Here is a 22,358-nt window from a genome sequence, read left to right as displayed (position 1 = left end):
GTTGCCAACGTAGCAATAACCTATAGGGTCACACACAAAGAATGCTTGAATGATTATTTAATTTAGATTGGATTTAAATTAAATTAAAATACTTCGAATTATTTATAATATTAATTAAGTATGAGTTAATTAATTAGATAAATAATGAGATTCGAATTTACTAATATTAATTATGAAATTCATTTGTTAAATAATTAAGTGTGACTTAATTATTATACAAATAGGAATTTCGAATTAATAATAACTCCTAATTAGTTAAGAGTTATAATTCTTTTTCTACTATGTATATAATATTTCTTGTGTGGCTGATTTTGGGTGTTAGACTTTTACTAAAACCCTTACCAACAAAAGAGAAGATGGAGAGAGTAAGAAGAAACGATTTTGTGCTAGTACACATCCAATCATTGAGTTCAAGAATTCATGTGGATACCAATAGAGCGTACATCGCGAGAGCGGGATGCGTGGTGATTGAACAATCTTTAGATCTCTATTATTCAACCAATTTGTAAAGCTTCTTAAGGTAAACAATCTGATCTACAAATTAAATATCAGTTTTTCACATGGCTCCCGCAGTGGGTTTCGAAAATTCAGGTTTTTCATGTTTTTAATTACTGATTCTGTTACGTTTATGTACTCGAAACCCTTCACTTGCATCACCATCAATCTTCCTCGCCTGTCTGTTTTCCTCTATTCTCAAGCCTCTCTGTCTCCCTCGTCTCTCGTTTGTTCTCTTTTCAAACCCCTCTCCATCTCTCTCCGTTTGTCTCTTTCTGTCATCATAAACACGACCCACAGAGCGTGTACACTATTACACATGAAACCACCTTCCCAACTGTCAATTTTTCCCCCGACCAGTAGGTCTCTACTTCAACCCATGTTTCTCCATTAATAAACAATCAACATCATAGAATTGTTGATATTGAGATTTTGGGTTATCATGGTGGCTAACTGTTGAACATGAACCCTAATTTTTAATTTGGGTTATTTGTCATCTAATCTAAACATCTGTTATATTTAACAGAAAATTTAACGAGAGGCGCAGAGCCACAATATTGTTGACAAATTCAACAAGTAGCCATCACACTGGCACAAATAAATATTTTACCATTTTCGTGAAAAACGAACAAAGTTCATGCCAATATATTGCAATTAAGTCTAAAATTATTAATAAATTACATACCTCGAAATGTGAACTTTTAAAAATGTAAATATTGACTGCTAGTGAGCGTGATTTTAAATATATAAAAAAAAGGAGAAAAGTATTATATGGATATATTCAAAATTTTTAAAGGAAATTACATACCTCTAAAAGAGATCAAGTTTTCGACTAATAACGTATGCGTGACTTCAACTATATATATAAAAATGAAAATTATTATATGGATAAATCCAAAAGTTTCAAGGAAAATTACAGACCTCTAAAAGAGGTCAAAGTTCCGATTCTTGACGTGTAAATAATTATGGATAATTTAAAAAATTTCAAAGAGACATACATAGCTCGAAGTGTTAACTTATTTTTTCATAGAGTGTCTCATTATTTACATAAGAAATCCTATATATAATATCAAATTCAATTCAAATTATCGAGTTTGATTTAAGTTAAAGCTTATAACCAAATATAGTTAAATACCCGAAAATGTAATGAAATGCAAATAAGTAAATTTGTTTTTTGCCAAACCTGAATCCAAACAAAAAATATAATGAAATTTAATATTTATTATATGTCATATTTTAAAAGTAAAACTTTTATTTGTATAAAAATTCAAAATATGATGCTTTGTTTTGTTCGATCCAATCAAACTAAGAATAAGTCAAGTAACCATCATGTGAATATATGAATATAAATATTTGTTTTCTAAAATTGAGTTTAGCTATCATTTACCGGTCTGTACAAGTTAAAATTGATGAATATCTTAAAGGCGTCATATGAATAGGCAAAGATCAAGCAAATATTTAAAAATCAGGCTATACTCGAAATATCATGAAAAAATGGTAAACTTATATCAGAAAACGTATTCTGTTTGTTGTGGTGGAATAACTAAGGGAAATTAATTTCAACGTCCCTGAATTATATATACATTTTTTTGTCTAAGTCCCTGAAGTATAAATATAAATTTATATCTAATCTAACTTTTGAATTTCTCTCATCGCAGTCCTTCCTTTAAATTTTTAAGTTATGTTAGGAATATGTGTATTAGTTTGATGATAAGTTCAACAAAACACTTAAGTAGAAATCTGCCAGAATCCCTTTTTATAGCTGAGTAGACTCTAACCAAGGTAGAATAGCCTTCATTCAGAATTCTGTAAAGAGGCCAAGTCTTTTTGGAAGCTGTCTGTAGCTCATCCAGGCAGAGTTCAATGTTTGTAAATTCCTTTATGTCACAAATGTGAACATAATCATCCTTTGAGGCTTGTGGCTTAGGCTTAGGCTTTTGAGTGAATTTGATTGAGGTTAGAGGAGGTGTTGATTTGATTTATCTTTTCTGTTTCTTTGATGGTGGAGAAGTGGTTAAAAAAGTGGGCAATTTGATGGTGTCCCAATTAATTGGTTCCTCCTTAGAAGTGATTGTTTCACCATGGATGTTTATGAAGGGGTCAGGCACAATGGGTTCAGGAAAAGAAGGTAGTGGTTTGGATTTTGATTGGGTTTCTTCAGTTTCATCTGCAATCTTCCTTTTTGCATTGGCCTTCTTTTTGTTCCCTTTCTGCCATTCCTTTCTTTCCTTACTTCTTTCTTCCATATCATCACTAAACATGTTCCCCATACCTACATTTTCACCCTTGTCTTTAATTTCTTTCTTTTCTTCAGCTTGACTTGACTTTAGCTATTTTTCAAGCTTTGCTTGTGCTTTTGCCAGCTGCAATAGTAGACTTGTCTGAGATTGTTGATTTTGAAGAATGGTGACCACAGAGTTTTCAATGACTTGAACTCTGTCTTCCAACTTGGCCAGCCTCTTGTTAGCATCAGATTCTCTCCTCAGTCTCAACAACAAATCTTGCATTGTACCATAAGGCATGACTGAATCCAACTTCTCAGAATTATAGGATTTCAAGTCAGCAATATCCTTTTTGAGTTCATCCATACTCAAATTCTGTCTGATGTGCTGCAACTGTAGGAGATGCAGAGAGTCTAGATGAGCTTGAAGAATAGCCTTGGTACCAACATCTAAAGTTTCCTGAAGGGCCTTTTGAATAGCCATAACCTACTGGACCAAAGCTACACCAAACTGTCCTGGTGTAGATTTCTTTGTCCATGCCCATTCAGGTAAATTTGGAACAGAACTTGGGCCTTCATCTCCCCCTAAGTTCATGCTTCCATCCAAAGAAATAGAGTCATCATCATTAGAATTTACTTCAATTTCTTCAGATGGCTTACCAGCTTGAGAAGGCATCATATTAATAGCAGCTTTATCTCTTTGAAGAGATTTTGAAGTGTTCACTATGTTCAAAGTCTGCTCTGCCTCCACATTGCCCTGAGCAGCCAACAGTTGATAGGCTGAAACGGGATGAGTAAAAGTGTCAGCATCCAAGGAAATGTTATCAATTTCAGCTTTATAATGTTGCTGAAATTGTCTTCCCTTTTCAGCATCATCCACAATTATTGACTCACTAGCAATGGCTGGATCCACCCTTATAGCTTCTGTACCTGCTTTTCTCTCATTTTCTCTATATTCTTGCATCAGGGGCTCCCCCTGGCTCACACACACCCCACACCCTCACCCTCACCTACTAAGGTGGCACTCCTCTCACTCACTTTTGCCATACTGGAAGAAATAGCATGCATATTTTGACTCTCAACCTCTCCTTTTTGCTGGGTACAACCCAGCCTTTCACTCAAATTATCACTCCCTTCCCTCAATCCTAGAAGTGATTGTACAGTAACCATGTCTTCTATACTTGGAATTGATTCAGTTATATGTGTAGAGACCATCAATAGATAGGGAGTATCCGTTGAAGTAGAGACTGATGATATCAATGGATAACAGCTGTTAAGCTTATCCGTCGAAGAACAACTACTTGTCAACGGATGAACGATATCCGTTGAAGAAGGAAAAGATGTAGATATTGAAATTGACATAATTGTTGAATCTGTGTGGATTGATTTTAAGTGAGGTGACACAGATTCTTCAACTAGGTCTGAAAGAATTGGCTGATGATCCAACAAATCATCTAAAAGATGATGATCACCAGGATTTGAATGGGGCTCCTCCCTGAGTTTTAAAGAGGGATAATCAGGAACTGATGTGAATATCATATCCACATCCAGAGATGGTGATGGAGAATTTGGTGATTGATGTGTGTCTATTATGAGAGAATGGGGCTGTGACTCCACATTTGCTTGAGCCACATCAAGCTGAATTTCAGAAGGCAAAGATACAGGTGGATGTATCTGTGCAGTGTGTGCCCCCTGTGGCTTGGATGGATAGGGTACCACTCACCTCTCCCACCTTATCCTGGGGGGTTTTTTGATGTTCACTCCCTTCAGGGTTTATGGTAGTTGTTACAACTGTTGTCTTTTGAGAAACAACAGAGGTGGTTTTCTTTGACTTGTGTTTTGGAATTTTAGTTTTGGTGGCTTTGGTAGGAATCTGTTGGGACAAAGACACAGATTCCATTGCCACACTAGAAGGCAAAGAAACAATGGGGTTGGAAGAAGTAGGAGTTGCAGAAGTATTTACCTCACTTACCTGAGGTGCATTCATTATTGGTAAATATACCAATGGCACCTGGCTGTTGAGGTTAATTCTCAAAAGGTCTGCAAGGACCCTTTTCTCTTGTGCCCAGCATTTGAGTTTATTGCTCTCATTAGTTATGACCAAACCTTCAGCAACATGGTTAGCCAATAACATAAAGAATCTAGCGTAGTAGATGTTATGAGGTCTATTAGCTTTGTTACCTAACCTGGAACCTAATTCTAGCATGACATAGTTGCTAAAATTAAAATACCTATCAGAAACTAGCATATAGGGCATATTAACAAGAGATGAAGTTATGGCATCAAAATTGCTAAACTTCCCAGAGAAAACCTTGATAAAGGCATCTCCAAGAAAACTCCACTCTTTCCTAAGGCCCTTTCTTCTAATGCTTCATAAACTAGCAGAATCAAAAGAATAACCTATGGAATCTAACATAGCAGATATATCATTATCAGTGTGTGGTGTCATGACATTATTCTCAGGTAGCTTAAAGCAAGACTGTATATCATCACAGTTAATACAGTAATCCTTACCTTTGAGAGAGAAAGCAATAGTCGTATCTGTTGAATTGAACTCTGCAGTTGTCCAAATCTCCTCAATTACCTCACAATAGATAGTTGGGGCTTCCAGCATTGTATAGCTTAATTTGAAGTTTTTGATGAAGTCCATCATCTTGTGATAATTAGAGTGGGCTTCATTCTTTTCCACCAAGGCTACGAAATTGTTCTTTTCATAAACAAATCCAGACTGAGACATAATCTTGACTACTGGTGTCATTGTTGTGAGTAGAGGTTGCAGAGAAAGATTGAGAGTTTTGGGAGAGAAAGAGAATAAAAATTGCAAGAAAGCGTAAAGTGAAAATAAGAATTCAAGGGGCTTTTATACTTTCTCGAATTAAAACATAAATAGAATGATTAAATAATAATTTTAAGTAAATTACAGCCGGTTGAGAATAAAGAAAACTATAGAAATTTTGAAAACTGCCTTTAATACAAATACATACAACTGTGTATATATGTATCAACGGTTAAGTAAAAGAATCAACGGCTGTGACTCACTTAAAGTAACTGATGTGACACTTCAACGGATGAGGTAAATAGTTATCCGTTGAAGATTAACACAGTTTTATCCGTTGAAGGATAAAATTACCGAAAATGTATTTGTCTTTCAACGGATAATGAACATCCATTGATAGAACAATTTTGGCTTTCAACGGATAGGGAATATCCATTGATAGAATAATCTTTACTTAAAGCCAACTTTGTTCTTGCAACAAATTCATTTCAGGCTTCAATACAGATTATAATGAGGACATGAATTTATGAATAATTAAGCATACCTAGCTCACTTACTAATCTTGTGAATATTGATTCATCAAGTGGCTTGGTAAATATGTCTGCAATATGCTTTTCACTTGGAACAAAATGAAGTTCCACTGTACCTTTCATCACATGTTCCCTTATGAAGTGGTACTTGATGTCAATGTGCTTTGTTCTTGAGTGCTGCACTGGATTTTCAGTAATGGCAATGGCACTTATGTTGTCATAGAATATAGGAATTTTGTCAACAGATAGTCCATAGTCAAATAGTTGATTCCTCATCCACAGTATCTGTGCACAGCAACTACCAGCAGCAATGTACTCAGCTTCAGTTGTTGATTTAGAAACAGAATTTTGCTTCTTGCTAAACCATGACACAAGCTTATTCCCTAGAAATTGACAGGTGCCAGTTGTGCTTTTCCTATCTATTTTGCAACCTGCATAATCTGCATCTGAGTAGCCAATTAGATCAAAACCAGACTCTCTAGGGTACCAAATTCCTAGATTTGGAGTCCCTTTGAGATATCTGAAAATTATTTTAATAGCCACTAAATGAGATTCTTTAGGGTCAGCTTGAAATCTAGCACAGAGACATGTAGAAAATATTATATCAGGTCTACTACCAGTTAAATATAAAAGTGAGCCAACCATGCCTCTATAACATGAAATGTCCACAGACTTTTCAGCCTTGTTTAATTCAAGCTTGGTGGCAGTGGCCATGGGAGTTTTTGCAGATGAACAATCCATTAAGTCAAACTTCTTTAAAAGATCATAAATATATTTAGTTTGACTAATGAAAATTCCACCACTAACTTGTTTAACTTGTAAACCAAGAAAATAAGTTAGCTCTCCCATCATGCTCATTTCATATTTACTTTGCATTAACTTAGTAAACTTTTTACAAAGCTTATCATCTGTAGAACCAAATATAATATCATCTACATAAATTTGAACAAGTATTGTAGAGCCATTAACATTTCTAAAGAAAAGAGTTTTGTCAACAGTACCTCTTGTGAAGTATTTATCTAGAAGAAATTTTGACAAAGTCTCATACCAGGCTCTAGGTGCTTGCTTTAATCCATAGAGTGCTTTCAACAGATAATACACATAATCTGCAAAATTTGGATCTTCAAATCCTGGAGATTGGCTTACATAAACTTCTTCCTCCAATTCTCCATTCAGAAATGCACACTTGACATCCATTTGATAGACCTTGAAATTGGCATGGGCTGCTTAGGCTAGAAAGATTCTGATGGCTTCAAGTCTGGCAACTGGAGCAAATGTCTCATCAAAATCTATTACATCTTGTTGAGAATAGCCTTTAGCAACCAATCTGGATTTATTCCTTATGACAATGCCATTTTCATCCATCTTGTTTCTGAATACCCATTTTGTGTCAATAGAACTCTTGTTCTTTGGCTTGGGTACCAGCTTCCATACTTTGTTCCTTTCAAATTGGTTTAGCTCCTCTTGCATTGCTAAAATCCAATTTGGATCCAATAAAGCTTCTTCCACTCTCTTAGGTTCCTCTTGTGATAGAAAGCTACTATATAGACATTCATCTTGAGTAGCCCTTCTAGTTTGTACTTTAGATGTAGCATTGCCAATGATCAGTTCAAAAGGGTGATTCTTGGTTCATTTCCTTTGAGGTGGTAGATTAGCTCTAGATGAGGTTGCCTCAGTATTGTCATGATGTGAGATAAAATGTTGATTGGTTGAAACTCCTTTTAGTTGCTGATCCTTTGAAAGGAATTGGGAGTTCTATCAACTGATGAAGTGAAATGATTATCCGTTGACAGAATGTGATCAACGGATGCTTCATTATAAACTTCAACGGATGATGCACTTTGTCTTTCAACGGATGCTGCATTGCTTCTATCAACGGAAGCTGAATTATGACTTTCAATGGATGCAGCATTCTGTGCATTGTCCAAAGGCAGATTTTGAATTCTTTTCGAGGTGACTTCTCCATCATTCTCATCTTCACTATCATCACAATATATCTCAATATTGTCAAATTTGAGTCCTTCATGATGTCCCTCATCTGTTACTCCATCAATCTTTTTATCATCAAACACAACATGCACAGATTCCATGACAATGTTGGTTCTTAGATTTTAGACCCTATATGATTTTCCAGCAGAATAACCAACAAATATTCCTTCATCAGCTTTTGCATGAAACTTTCCTTTGTGATATGGTTGATTCCTTAGAATGTAGCATTTGTAACCAAAGACATGAAGAAAGTTTAAAGTTGGTTTTCTTCTCTTGAACAATTGATAGGGAGTCATGCCTTTTGCCTGATTGATTAGAGAAATATTCTGAGTGTAACATGCACAGCTAACAGCCTCAGCCCAAAAGTATATTGGGAGTTTTGACTGTTCAAGCATTGTTCTTGCAGCTTCAATTAGTGATCTGTTCTTCCTTTCTACCAGACCATTCTGTTGTGGAGTCCTTGGAGCTGAGAACTCATGCATGATCCCATTTTCTTCACAGAACAATTTCATGGTTGAATTCTTGAACTCAGTTCTATTGTCACTCCTGATATTCCTTACTTTGAAATCTGGATGATTGTTGACTTGCATGATATGATTGATAATGATTTCACTAGATTCATCCTTTGATCCAAGAAAATAAGCCCATAAAAACTTTGAGAAATCATCTACAATCACTAGGCAATATCTTTTCCTTGAAATTGACAATACATTGACTGGTCCAAAAAGATCCATATGTAGCAGTTGTAATGGTTCATCAATTGCTGATTCAAGCTTCTTACTGAATGATGCTTTCTTTTGATTTCCTTTCTGACAAGCATCACACAGTCCATCCCTTATGAATTCCACTAGAGGCATTCCTCTAACTAAGTCATTTTTGACTAGATCATTCATTGTCTTGAAATTCAAATGGGACAGCTTCTTGTGCTATAGCCAACTTTCATCTGGACTTGCTTTGCTGAGAAGACAGGTAATTGATTCTGAATCTGTAGAGTTGAAGTCAGCTAAGTACACATTCCCTTTTCTAACTGCAGTTAGAACCACTTTGTTGTCCTTCTTATTTGTGACAACACAGGCTTCAAAATTGAAGGAAGTAGTATTCCCTCTGTCACATAGTTGACTGATGCTCAATAGATTGTGTTTGAGACCATCAACTAATGCAACTTCATCAATGATGACATTTTCTTTTGAAATCAAGCCATATCCCATAGTGAACCCTTTGCTATCATCTCCAAAGGTTATGTGTTGAAGGAGTAGACCATTCTGGCTATCCGTTGAAGGAGTAACTTTACTTAGAAATAAGTTTAGTATTGTAGCACATTTCATTCTCTGTATCTAAGTTGTAATTCTTAGATGTTGTGGGAAATTATGAGTCATGTTGACTACTAGTGGATATGCAAATATGAGGGCTAATTGTAAATATTTCATGCCTTGTAATTTTATATAAGTGAAGTAGTATCAACTGATATTAAAGGCCTTCAACGGATGAGAAACAAAGCTTCAACGGATGTCTCTAAAGCTTCAATGGATAACATCCATCAACGGATGAGTGCATCAACGAATAAAAGCTTCAACGGATGCTAAGCTCAATAGCAGTTGATAGTGACAATTTATAAGCTGACAGAGGCACATGGGTTGACAGAGACAAACTGGAATGTGGTAGCCTCTTGGAGAATCAAGAAAAAGCAGCATTTCCATTCTGGTGCAAACAAGGAAGTATTCAAAGATTCACAGCTAAACCTAAATTGCATTGGATAGAGAAATGAAGAAGAAATATGTGAAGAATCTTTTAATTGTATTTTACAGTTTTGTCTTCACTTTTAAGCTTGGTGATATATAAACCAAGTAGCAGCTAGTAATTAGATAATGTATTTTCCAGAGCTGTTTAGAAAAATCCAGAGAGAAAATCATCTAGTTTGTACTAGGACGCAGCTGTGATTTAATTCTTTGAATCACAGATTTTCTGAAATAACATATCTTTGGTGGAACAACAAATCCACCAGAAAAGTTTTTAAGTTCTTTGTGTTCTTTACATTTGTGTTTGAATATATATCTATCCGTATTAGCTTAAAGCAATTCACACACATTTGTTCATTAAAACACTTATCCTTAGAAACTGCTCAAAACTTGAAAAAGTTTTGAGATTTACATTCAACCCCCCTTCTTTAAATCTCATTGTTAGTTCACTGGGAATAACAAGTTACGCCGTTAAGTTTTTAGGTTAAAAACAATTTTTAAAGTTGAAAATTGAGTTTCGAAGATCAAACAATTTCTTGGTGAAGAACTTCGCCGGAAAAAGCAAGGACACCCTATCGGAATCGGGGCAACCCAGTTTTCGACCAGTAATGCTCCCAATTCCGGCGAACATCCAACAAGATCCGGTGAGCTCGAATTTATGATACACCAAAATTGACCCAAAAATTCAATTAACATCATATATAGTGATAAAAAATATCAAACGAGTCTATTAGGTTAATTTATACTCCCAAATAAAATCAAATTATGCCGGAGAAACCAAGAACACCTGCGGCACAAGAATTTTTTGACAAGGCTAATTCGAATACTAAAATCACGAAAATTATATGAACATGCTCACAATCGTACGATCTATTAATCTACATCATTAAAATCACTAAAAAGCTATTCGAATCAAAACAATATTCAAGTCAAAATTTAGAAATTACCCAAACCAAATTTTGATGGTGTAGATAGATAGTGAATTGAAAAATGAGCAATTTGGTTACTCAAACTTGGATTTTGGACATTAAAATCACCTTAAAAATTGTCCTCGATTCTCTTAAACTTCAAGAATGTTCTTCACAAATAATTACATGTTTTTTATATTTTTTTATAAGATGCCTCATTATTAAAAAATAACGGTGTAACTTAAATTTAACAAAAGGATTGCGATTAGAAAAATTCAAAATTTTAATTACTTATCAATTTATATTTATAGTTCATGTAACTAGATAAAAGTGAATATAGTTCATGGAATTTAAAATTATTTTTTCAATAAATAATGGTATGATAAAAAACTGGCCAGAATATATAAGTATCAGTGCATTCAATATTTAAAGATTTATATCAAGAAAAAATATTACACAAGATTGTTCCTAGCTAGTAAGATACTTTTTTTTCTAAATACGGTTTATAAATAATCATTATATTTTAGTGATAATTTATTTATAACATATTATTTGTAACATTATATACAATATCATTCGAGAAATTTGTAACATTATATACAATATCATTCGAGAAATTTGTAACATTATATACAATATCATTCGAGAAATTTATTTTTGCACATCAGTATGGTGCTTGTATTTTTTTAAAGATGTCACATTTCTGATATATCTCCTGGTTTGTCCCCGCGAGTGCATCCGCTGGAATTCGATTGTGATACAAAGATGAAGTAGATAAATTTGTTTTTTCAACCCACTAGGGGTTGATTTAAGTACTTAAAACTAGTTGTCGCCTTCACGAAATGCAGAAAGAAGCGCCCAAAAGTCATCGTCCGGTCCCTAATATCATTTCACAAAGGATTTAATAAGATTATGTAGATGTTTATAGTTTTAGAATTTGAACTGCTAAGCTACTACAATAAGCTATGATGGTACCTGCTGATCATCATCAGACGACGGATTTCCTATCAATTCAAAACTGGAAGTCTCAGTATTGTTTGCTGAGTTCATAATGCATCCATTATCATGCTTCTATAATATGTGACATGTACAGTATGAGTTAAGCATTGAAGTTGATGAGCATAAGAGACTCATGTTCATTTTTAACACATGGTACTTAATTATGCAGTACCCTGTAGATTTAGGAAGATGAAGTATATATAGTTGCAAAAGAAGAACAATTAGTTCGTCAAGTACCGTTTCTGCAATATCAATATATAAATAAATTTACATATATTAAGTATATACCTCATCAAGGTTTGTGTGCACCTTGTTAGCATTTGGCATGTCTTTATTTCCCAGAAAGGCATGTCCACAATCAAAATTGTTTCCGACATAGCAGTCCTGATTTTGGTTCTACATGCGGTAACACGTAGAGGAAAAAGTTACAGATAATCGATTAAGAAGTTATATATCGATATCTAAATAATTTTACATGTATTAAGTATGTACCTCATCAAGGTTTATGTGTGCCTTGATTGCATTTGGCATGTCTTTGTTTACCAGAAAATCGTCTCCAAAATTAACATTGTTTCTGATGTAGTAGTCTTCATTGTTGTTCTACATGCGATGACACGATGACACGTAAAGGAGAAAGATAAATATAATCATGTAGCAATATATCAATATCTAAATAATTTACCATACAATAAGTATATACCTCATTAAGGTTTGTGGGCACCATTTCAGCATATGCCAAGCATCCCGAAAGTCAAAATTGTTTGTGACATAGCAGTCTTGATTTATGACCTACATGTTAAAACACTTATATCATGCTTATATGATATATGTGACATATACAGTATGAGTTAAGTATTGAAGTTGATGAGCATAAGAGACTGATGTACATTTTTAACACATGGTATTTTGATTTCTTAATTTCCATTAACATCTCATACTAGCAGAGTTATCAAGTTAATGCTAAATAATAGTAATTCCGATTTCATGTAAAATGCTTTCTATTATAAATAAAAAAAAACTCCAAAAAAGTCTTATGCAACAAATCAGAAAAGTTATAGATGCACCAACCTCACTTGGGTTTCCTTTATCCCAAAATACGAGCTCCTCCACTGCGGTGGTGTTGTTGTTGTCCGAATTTGTCCTGTTCACTCCACCACATAATATTATGGAGTCGAATTAAGGTTTAAAAGTCTTTTAATATATTGTTCTGGTTAAATTTTACTTATGTCAACTATGTACCTCATCAAGGTTTGTGGGCACATGATTTGATAATGAGTATTTACCTGTCAAAAAACAAACCGCTCTTGAAAGGATATTATATACAAGTATTGCACTATAAAATAAATTTTTAAGCACAATCATTGATAAATTACTTACCTCCAGCAGTGAATTTATTTTTTGGTGGAGCATTTTCTTCATTGTTTATATTAGAAATCCTACACATAAATTAAAATTAAAAATTATTTAGGTGACTTATAAAATAATGGTCAATTTTAAATCATGCTAAATGAGATTAAAAATATATATTATATTTGTACATATTGGTGTAAATTAATGAATTTTATTACGTTAAATCCACATATTTATAAAATTAAATAATATAAACACAATCCATTACAAAGTTTGATTTTGGCTACAACTGAACAAAATCGGCAAAAATACACAAAAATGTATAATAAATGTCAAAATTTCATGCCAAACTTGAATTAAACCAAATATTTAAATTAAATTAAATTTAATATTTGTATTTAGATTTTAAAATTAAAAGTTTTATGTTTAGAAAAGTTCCAAATATGATGCTTGGTTTAGTTCAATACAGTCAAACTATATAAAAAAGTAATCAAAGTATACATGAATGTATATATCAATTTTCTAAAATAGAAAATTTGGTTCACCTATCACTTACGAAAAAAATATATGATGTGTACATGAATGCATATATCAATTTTCTAAAATAAAAAATTGGGTTTAACTATCACTTACCAATTCAAATGTGGAAAAAGTTAAAAAAAACAGAAGTTTGAAAATTTTATACCATCACCATACGAGAGAGGAAAATATCGAGCAATTATTTGTAAATCTAAACAATTGAAATATCATGCAAAAATTGCAAGACCGGAAATTCTACTGCTTTGATTTTTTTGTGTGGAGAAATTAACATTATAATTAAAATTTGGGTAAAGAAGATCGATTTTTAATGTATTCAATGCTTCAAGAGTGATATCGATTCTCAATTATGTAATAATGGTTGCAGGAATAGAATGCAAGATCTGAATTTTAATAAAGTAGTTTGAAAAGTGTAGAAAAGTCTAGAAGCTCCGAGAGCATAGTAGACTCCGATGAATGTATTTATTGAAAATTGGGCTTTAATCTTAGGATAAATAAACTATGTTGGACATATAGTAGTAAAAATTAGAATATAATCTTATGAAATTTTTTGTTAGAGGCCCAAAAGTTAAACAAAACTAACCTGATATTAGCCCAATTTATTTGTAATATTTATCAAAACGAATAAGCCGAATCCACCAAATTATTCTACTGGTTAATATGAAATACCGTAATATCCCATTTCTACGGTATTTTCTTGTTTAATCTTCATCATTTACTCTTTTGTATAATATTGATTTTCCCATCTATTTATGTAATATAACTATGTATGAATAGGTTTAGATTTGGTATATAAATTTGTTAATGTGGTATAGACGATATTTTTAAGTGTACATCATGCTTTTATTAAAATTATATGCAATAATACAAGAAAAATGTGTAAATACAACTGTTTTTTGTTATATTTAGCTAAATATAACCGGTTTTTAGATCGATAATAAATACGGGAGTAATATTTCATAAGTCCGTTGTATTTAGTACTAAATTCGGTCGTTTTTTCGGTTATATTTACTTTTGTTGAAAATTCAAAAATCTCGCCCAAAATTACTTTTTTTTTGGAAATTCCTCCGATATACTAAAATCTAATGTAGTCGGTTGTTTGTGTAAAATTAAACAAATTTAAAATATGATCCAACCCCTAATTTCAACACACCCAAATATTATAGTCATAAATTCTAATTTCGAGAAAATTGTATCTTAGTGATCCGTTGGTGAGTTAGATTCTCTATACGTTAAAACTCTTAGACTAAAAAGTTATTTGCTAAAATGCTGAATTAAAGCCAGTAGTAATAGAATGTGTAAGAGATGTTGTATTACAATAGTCTTGTAGGTTTAGTATTCCTATTAATGATTTTGATGTAGAAGGTTATTTTAGTGATGAGCAGTTTATAAAAATTAGAAATGCTTGTATAGAAGAAAAAAATATGTTGAGAATTGGCTAAGTCGAGAATCAGGATCTGTCTAACAATCAGAATATGATCAACTGCTGTGATATGATTATATGTTAGAAGCTTCATTATCATCCATTGATAATCTTTAGTCATCCGGTGATATATACAAATATCCGTTAAAGCTACAATATATATACGTTGATCAGGTTATCCGTTGTGAATGACATGGAGGATAAGTCAGGTCTGCGAGATAAATATGAATGTGTTGATTTATAGGATCGTAGTTGATTTAGATATGTAGAAAAAGTATTAGAATTATGCTGTAACATATCTTGTAATTGATAGAGGATTGATTGTAGCAATGTAGTATATAAACACATAATAGGTTATTACCTTGTAAGAGCTGAACTCGAGTATTCGCATAACCTAGATTCTCTTAAGAATATTGTTCTTTTGAGAGTTTTGTAACAGTTTATTGAATATTAATATAAACTGTTATTTGATTTATCTGTTCTTACTTTACTTTTATAATACATCAATTTGTTTAGTAATTATATACAACCCCCCTTAAACAATTACTTTACTGGGAAATAAGTGGTATCAGAGCGGTCAAATTAATTGTTAATTTCTAAAGGTCAAGATGTTTGGAAGTAAGTATGAAAGCATGAAAATTAAAATCCTAAAGAAATCTGATTACTCTACATGGAGAGTAAAGATGTTGATGTTCCTTGAAACTATTGATGATGCATATGTTGATATCATCAAAATAGGACCTCTATACCCTCTGGAAACAGTAGCTATAACTGCAGATGCTCCTGAACACTATGTCAGGAAGGAAAGATCAAAGTGGTCGGATCCCAAAAATGCTGCAATGCTGCTATAACTGTAGCTAAAGTCACGAATATTCTGCACAATAGTTTGGACAATGTGATGTCAAACAGAGTAATTGCCTGCACGACTATAAAGGAGATATTAGATACCTTGGAGACACAGTGCCAAGGTACAATGGCAAGAAAGAAGAACAAAAGAGCTGTTCTTGTGCAAGAATATGAGAAATTCGATGCCAAGGATGATGAGTCAATTACTGATATATGATATATTTCTGACACTGTTAAATAATCTATCATTCGTTGGAAAAGAATATAAAATAGAAGACTCAAACACAAAGTTTCTGGGAGCACTTCCAAAATATTGGGATACTCAGGCCTCAATAATTAGGCATAAATATGATCTTGATTCTCTGACTCTGGATGAAGTGTATGGGATGCTGAAAACTCATGACTTGGAGATCCAACAAAAAGAAAATAGAAAGGGTCAGAAGATGAAAACTGTGGCTCTTAATGCTGAGACTCATACGGGCAAGGAAAAGATGACTGAGAGGTCTAGAAGAAGGAAAATTGTGAAATAGTCAGATATGAATGATGTATCAGATCCTGACACAGATACTGATAAGGATTCAGAGATTGATCTGGATGATCCTCAAGTTATCGAAATGGCTGCAATGCTTGTGAAAGACTTGTAAAGATTATCATAGTTTGTATCACAACAATTATGATCCTTATCCAAAATTCAATTAAATTGTTATTTTAAATAGAACTGCTAAACTGAATGTGCATACATCTTATTAGAATATGAGGAGAAGGTTGGCCAATGGTTTCCTATGGAGATGGAAATGCAGGAAAAACACTGGGTTATGGTGATATAATCATTGAAAATATCATCATCTCTAACGTAGCTCTGGTAGATGGATTAAAGTTCAACTTGTTGAACATTAATCAAATTACTAACGGAGGTTTCTATGTCGTGTTCTATGATATGCACTGTGAAGTAGTTCATAAGATCACAAATAATACTATTTTCAAAGCTTACAGACATGGAAATATTTATGAAGCCAAACTTCATGCAAATACTGATGGTCCTGAAACTTGTCTGGTAACCAAGGGACTAGTAGATGAAAGTTGGAATTGGCACAAGAAGCTTTCTCATCTCAACTTCAATAATCTCAATGACTTGGTGAGAGAAGAATTCAATCATGAAAATGTTGTCCTTGTGGACAAAAATCTTAAATCAGGAAAGAAGGTGAATCCTGATGATAATGCACAAGTTGAGGGGAAGAAAAGTAAAACTATCAGGAACTAACAACATAGTTACAGGGGGAGCTTCACATGGAACTAATCCTGTAATTCATATAACTAATGTTTTATCACATTCTGAGAGATTGGTCAATGGAGAAGAGTGTTCAGGAAAGGATAAAAATGTGATGAATTAAGGTTTTAGTGGATGGCGGGAAGTATATAGCGTTATAATGAATAAAGTTGGTGTAATAGACTTATGTTTTACCCGGTTAAGGTATTTTAGTGTATCGTAAACTTTTGATATAGACTGAAGATGTTGTACGAATTTTATATTATTAATTAAGTTATGGTTATGTAAGCATATATCAAATTTGTAGTTAGTTTTGCATCCCCGTGGTCATCCCGGGGGCGGGGGCGTCAAAATATCAGCTTTCCGCAATTTCGATCATGAAACATTATTTGATAAATAGTCAAAAGTAATTAAAATATGCTTAACTTAGTTCAAGAAATATACAAATCAAGTTATCAAAATAAGTGACAAAGAAGAGGTACGTCATTTGAAGTAAAAACTTTAATCCATATTAATAAAGAAGAAATTTTCTATTGAAGGTTGCTACAAGTGTAAAAAGAATGAATATTGAAAATATGAAATTCTATAAGCAACATATAAAGTTAATATATGAGAGTTTCATGTAATTTTCGATTTTTCTTGCTTCACAAATATTTGGATTGGGGTTTCCTCGTAGCCCGTCACAAAGCCTACACGCAACCTCCAATAGCTATATTAGTTAAACAGACGTACAACCGCAAATATGTGTATAATTAAAATTTTGTTGTTGACATAAATCGTACACAGGTAGAAGATTCGAAAGATATAAACATAAATAATTGTATTTATTAGTATATAGGTGGAATTTTGATAATATGGGAAAAGAGGAAAAAAATAATTTGATGCGTGCAATAATTACACAATTATAAGTTATAGAAAACTTAAATTAAACTATTATACAACTGTGCATCTTTGATTTGAACCTTACACTTCTTATATAATAACTTTTAAGGCTAACCGTTCTTATCCATTTAATTTAAAATATGTGAATTGAGTGACCAAAACTACAGGCGGATCAGAGTACTAAAGAAACTTTGAATATGGTATAGATTTGTAAAGATTTTAGAATTCTGTCTTCAACTATTATTTGAATAAATTCATATAATAAAGAATTACCAACAAAGAAAAAAGGAGTATCATATGAATAAATCCAAAATTTTCAAATAAAATTATTAATAAATTACATACCTCGAAATGTGAATTTTTTTCCCACCTCCAAATCTAGATATGTTTTAACTTTCATATTTATCAAAAAAAAGATTAGTGGAGTGGTCGGGATAATTATTTCTCTAAGAAATGTCAAGGTTTTGACTCCTAGTGTACATATTTTTTTTTGCTAAGTATGTATATATTGCAGAAACTAAGAAAAATAAGGGATAAACTCATGCTCTATGACAGACCATAGAGGGGACTATCTATAATCAATCTACAAGCAGATTGAAGATAGAAAGCAATCAAAAAATATACTCAGGCCTAGTAGAAACTAGTTTAGAGAACCATAAAGAACTAGCTAATTTTGCTTTAAAATCGACCACGATCCCATCAAAAGGTTGTTAAGGCCCAAGTCAGCCTTTATCATGAGCCCGTGCGTTTCTTTCCCTCCAAATATGATAACAAAAGATCTGAAGGAAAATAAAGAAAGGGTATGAAGTAGCCTGTCGTCAATCTGTAAAACTAATTCCAGACAGTGAAGCCAAGAGTCACCCAAAATGTGCACATGCAAGAAAGTACAAATTTTGCGAAGAACGAAAGCATTGTATGGACAATGTCTAAGAAGGTAATTGTCCGTCTCGAGACCTCCTATACACAAGTAACAAATCTGAGAAGAAGCAATGCCAAAACGAGCAAGGTATGCAACCGTAGAGAGATGCCTATGACAAGCCACCCATTGGTGGTGCGCATAATGATAGATTGTGAGTTTGTGCCAAATCGCAGGAGCCCAACGTATCTCAATTCCCCTGTTTCTGATAGAATCCCAAATATTCCATGTCTTGATCTTGACAGCATGAATGCCTGCCCAAAGTATCTTGTTTTCTCTATGAACATGCACAACCGGAAAGGAAAAATGTTCAAGCCATTGTGTTAGGAGAGGATCCACGTGATGATGTCTAGAGTTGGGAGTTGGTAACGCCCAATGACCAGTTTGAAGCAACAGACCAACAGTAGCATTACTTGAAAGACCACATTGACGAATGATGGGAGATGTCAAAGTAGAAGCAAGACAGACCCCCTCCCACCAAGGATCAAACCACAACGAAATATTACATCCATTCCCTATGTCATAGGTGATGAACTACAATGCAATGTTACGAAGTTTGAGAACCTTTTTCCAGATCCAGGATGAGTCCAGAGGAATTTTCATGGTCCAAAAATGTTTGTTACGAAGAAGAGTAGCATTAACCCAAGTAGAGCATAAACTAGAGCTTTTTGTGACAACCTTGAGTAAGTGACCTATAATTTGAGCTCGATTCCTATCCACCATATTTTTAATACCAAGGCCCCCTTCCTCCTTAGGGAGACAAACTGTTGTCCAAGATATTTTAGCACCACCTTTCTGATTAATATTACCCCTCCACAAAAAACGAGTCAACAAAGATTGGATATGTGCATGAACCGCTGTTGGAAGCAAAAAATTATTGCCCCAATAGGCCTCGATAGCATGCAGAATAGAGTTTATTAGGCGAACTCTTCCAGCAAAAGAGAGTAGCAGTGAAGTCCAATTATGAATTCTAGCACTAGCAGTGATTTTATCAATCAGGGGAATGCAGTCATTCAAGCACAACTGACCAGAAATAAAGGCACCCCAAGAAACTTAACTGGTAGAGACCCTCTAGGAATAGCAAAAGCATTATCAAAACAATCAAGAAACTCGGGGGAAGCATTGCAGAAAAAACTATTTCTTTTGTGAATGCTTGGATAAAGCCCACTCATAGAGGAAAAAGATAAAAATATTATTCATGATATGCTTTACCGAATCAACATTTACATGGGCAAAAAATAACACATCATCTACAAAGAACAGGTGAGTAATATCCAAGTGCTTTCATTTCCAATGATATTTGAAGGAAGAAGGCTTTGGCTTTAATAGACATGAGAGAACATTCATGCATATAGTGAAGAGATAAGGTGACAAAGGATCACCTTGGCGAATTCCTTGTGCACCATCAAAATAACCGTGAACAACGCCATTAAGTTTGATAGAAAACTTTGTTGTGCAAATGCAAGCTTTAATCCAAGAGATAAAAGTGGATGAGAATCCCATTTTTTCCAAAGTAGCCAAAACAAAAGGCCATTGCAATGAATCAAAAGCTTTATGTAAATCAACTTTTAGTGCACATCTAGGGGCTCCCGTTTCTCTATTATAACCTCGAAAGAGTTCCTGTGCTAAGAGCAAATTATCTGATATCGACCTCGCTGGGATGAAAGCACTCTGAGAAGAATCTATGAGAGAGGGAAGCACATTCTTGAGACGAGAAGCAATAATTTTGGAGATACACTTGTAAAACACCATACAAAGCGATATAGGACGAAAGTTCATTTGAGTAGGAGTCAGAGTCTTGGGTATCAAAGCAATGAGAGTTGAATTATGCACATGGTGCATTGCACTTGTCTCAAAGAAAGCATGCACAACATCACAGAAACAAGGCCCGGTGATATGCCAAGTTGCCAAGAAGAATTCCACATTCAAACCATCTGGGCCCGGTGCCTTATTCTTCTTCATCTTCTTCAGTGTGTTATAGATAATTACAGATGTGACAGGAGCCTCTAGAATAGCATATTGGTCTTGAGAGAGTGTGGGACACTGAAGGCTCGAGAGATTCACCTCAGTGCACGAAGAGGCCTTCCCTAAAGAATCACTGAAGTAAGATACCGCAACTCGAGCACAATTAGCTTGACCATGTACCAATCCCGTGTCCCCTTCAAGAGTCAAAACCTTACTTACATTCTAATTTTTCTTGCATTGATTAAAGAAGAAACTGTTGTTTCCATCACCTTTATCCATCCATTTGACTCTTGATTTTTGAAGTAAGAAATGTTCCTGTTGAACAAGGCATTCTGTTAACCAATTTCTCTTGAATGTCATTGAGGTTTGCTCTAGCAGAAGCTACATTATCATTAAGATCACCATGAGATTTGTTTAGCTCTTTGAGAGCTTGCTTGACTAACTTGATCTTTCTAGCAAGCACCACCATCGGGTCACCAAAAAATTGCACCTGCCAAGCATGCTCGACAGTAGACAAAAAACTTAGAATTCCTAGCATGTAATTAAAGAATTGAAAAGGTTTACCAAATTTCTGAAGTTGCATAGGTTCATGAAACAAAACCGGATTGTGGTCCATTATTCCTCTATGTTTGACAAAGGCATTCCCTTCTGTGAATTGACCAAACCATAGGCCATTGGCTAACATGCGATCTAAACGTTTATGAATGGAATGCATAAGACGTTTATTGTACCAAGTGAACAAGTCCCGCACTGTGCGAACCTCACCAAGCCCAGCTTGAACAATACAGTCCTTAAACGATTGCATTTCCAGAGTCCAATGCTCTCTCCCCCCAGAAACTTCATTCAAGGCTGAAATACAGTTGAAGTCCCCCAACACACACCAAGGAAGAAGACAGGAGCTAAATGAATACAAGCTTTTCCAAAGTGAGTTTCTATCCGCACCCTCATTGTAAGCATAAACAAAGGTGATCAAGAAATGTAGATTTTTCTCAATAAAGTGAGCAGAGCAAGTCATATGCTGAGCAGAGCTAGAGTGCAGAGAGATATCCCACACATCCGAGTTCCAACCAACCCATACTCGACCATTATAATGATGATCATAGTTAAAGAGCCATTTCCAATTTTTATTAATCTTTTTGGATATACGATTTGCATTACGTAACTTAACCTTGGTTTCTAGAACACCCATAAAATCTAAATGATTTTCCGAGATAAAGTTTACTAACTCATTCTGATGGGGGCTCATTTAAGATGTTTGGGGATTGCTGATTTCCCCTTCAGCTTGGGGCTTTTCCTGTTGTAAAAAAGAGAAAAGTATTATATGAGTAAATCCAAAATTTTTAAAGAAAATTACACCTCTCTCTCAAGGTTTCGACTACTAAGGTATGCATGACTTTAACTATATATATTAAAACAAGAAGTATTACATGGATACATCCAAAATTTTCAAGGAAAATTACAGACCTCTAAAATTGGTCAATATTTCGATTACTGGCGTATAATATGTTATTTAGATAA

General features: G+C 33.9%; 1 protein-coding gene across 1 annotated transcript; it reads right to left on the bottom strand.

The window, feature by feature from the left end:
- Positions 1 to 20,159: 20,159 nt before the first annotated feature.
- Positions 20,160 to 22,086, bottom strand: LOC141700297 (uncharacterized). The gene is made up of 2 exons (XM_074504093.1): positions 21,181 to 22,086; positions 20,160 to 21,062 (listed from the first exon to the last, which is right to left on the bottom strand). Exons 1-2 carry the CDS (start codon positions 22,084 to 22,086, stop codon positions 20,160 to 20,162), a joined length of 1,809 nt encoding a protein of 602 aa, XP_074360194.1.
- Between the last annotated feature and the right edge of the window lie 272 nt (positions 22,087 to 22,358).

Source organism: Apium graveolens, unplaced genomic scaffold, assembly GCF_009905375.1.
Source record: "Apium graveolens cultivar Ventura unplaced genomic scaffold, ASM990537v1 ctg2071, whole genome shotgun sequence".
In the NCBI taxonomy this organism is placed as follows: domain Eukaryota; kingdom Viridiplantae; phylum Streptophyta; class Magnoliopsida; order Apiales; family Apiaceae; genus Apium; species Apium graveolens.
The sequence above is the reverse complement of the archived record's forward strand: the minus strand, read 5'-3'. Positions and strand labels throughout refer to the sequence as shown.

Excerpts from the sequence above, each read along its gene's own strand:
- LOC141700297 (XM_074504093.1), bottom strand. The coding sequence starts at position 22,086 with ATGAGCCCCCATCAGAATGAGTTAGTAAACTTTATCTCGGAAAATCAT. Across the intron at positions 21,063-21,180 it reads ATGACATTCAAGAGAAATTG|AATGTAAGTAAGGTTTTGAC; the intron begins GTTAACAGAATG and ends AAGAAAAATTAG.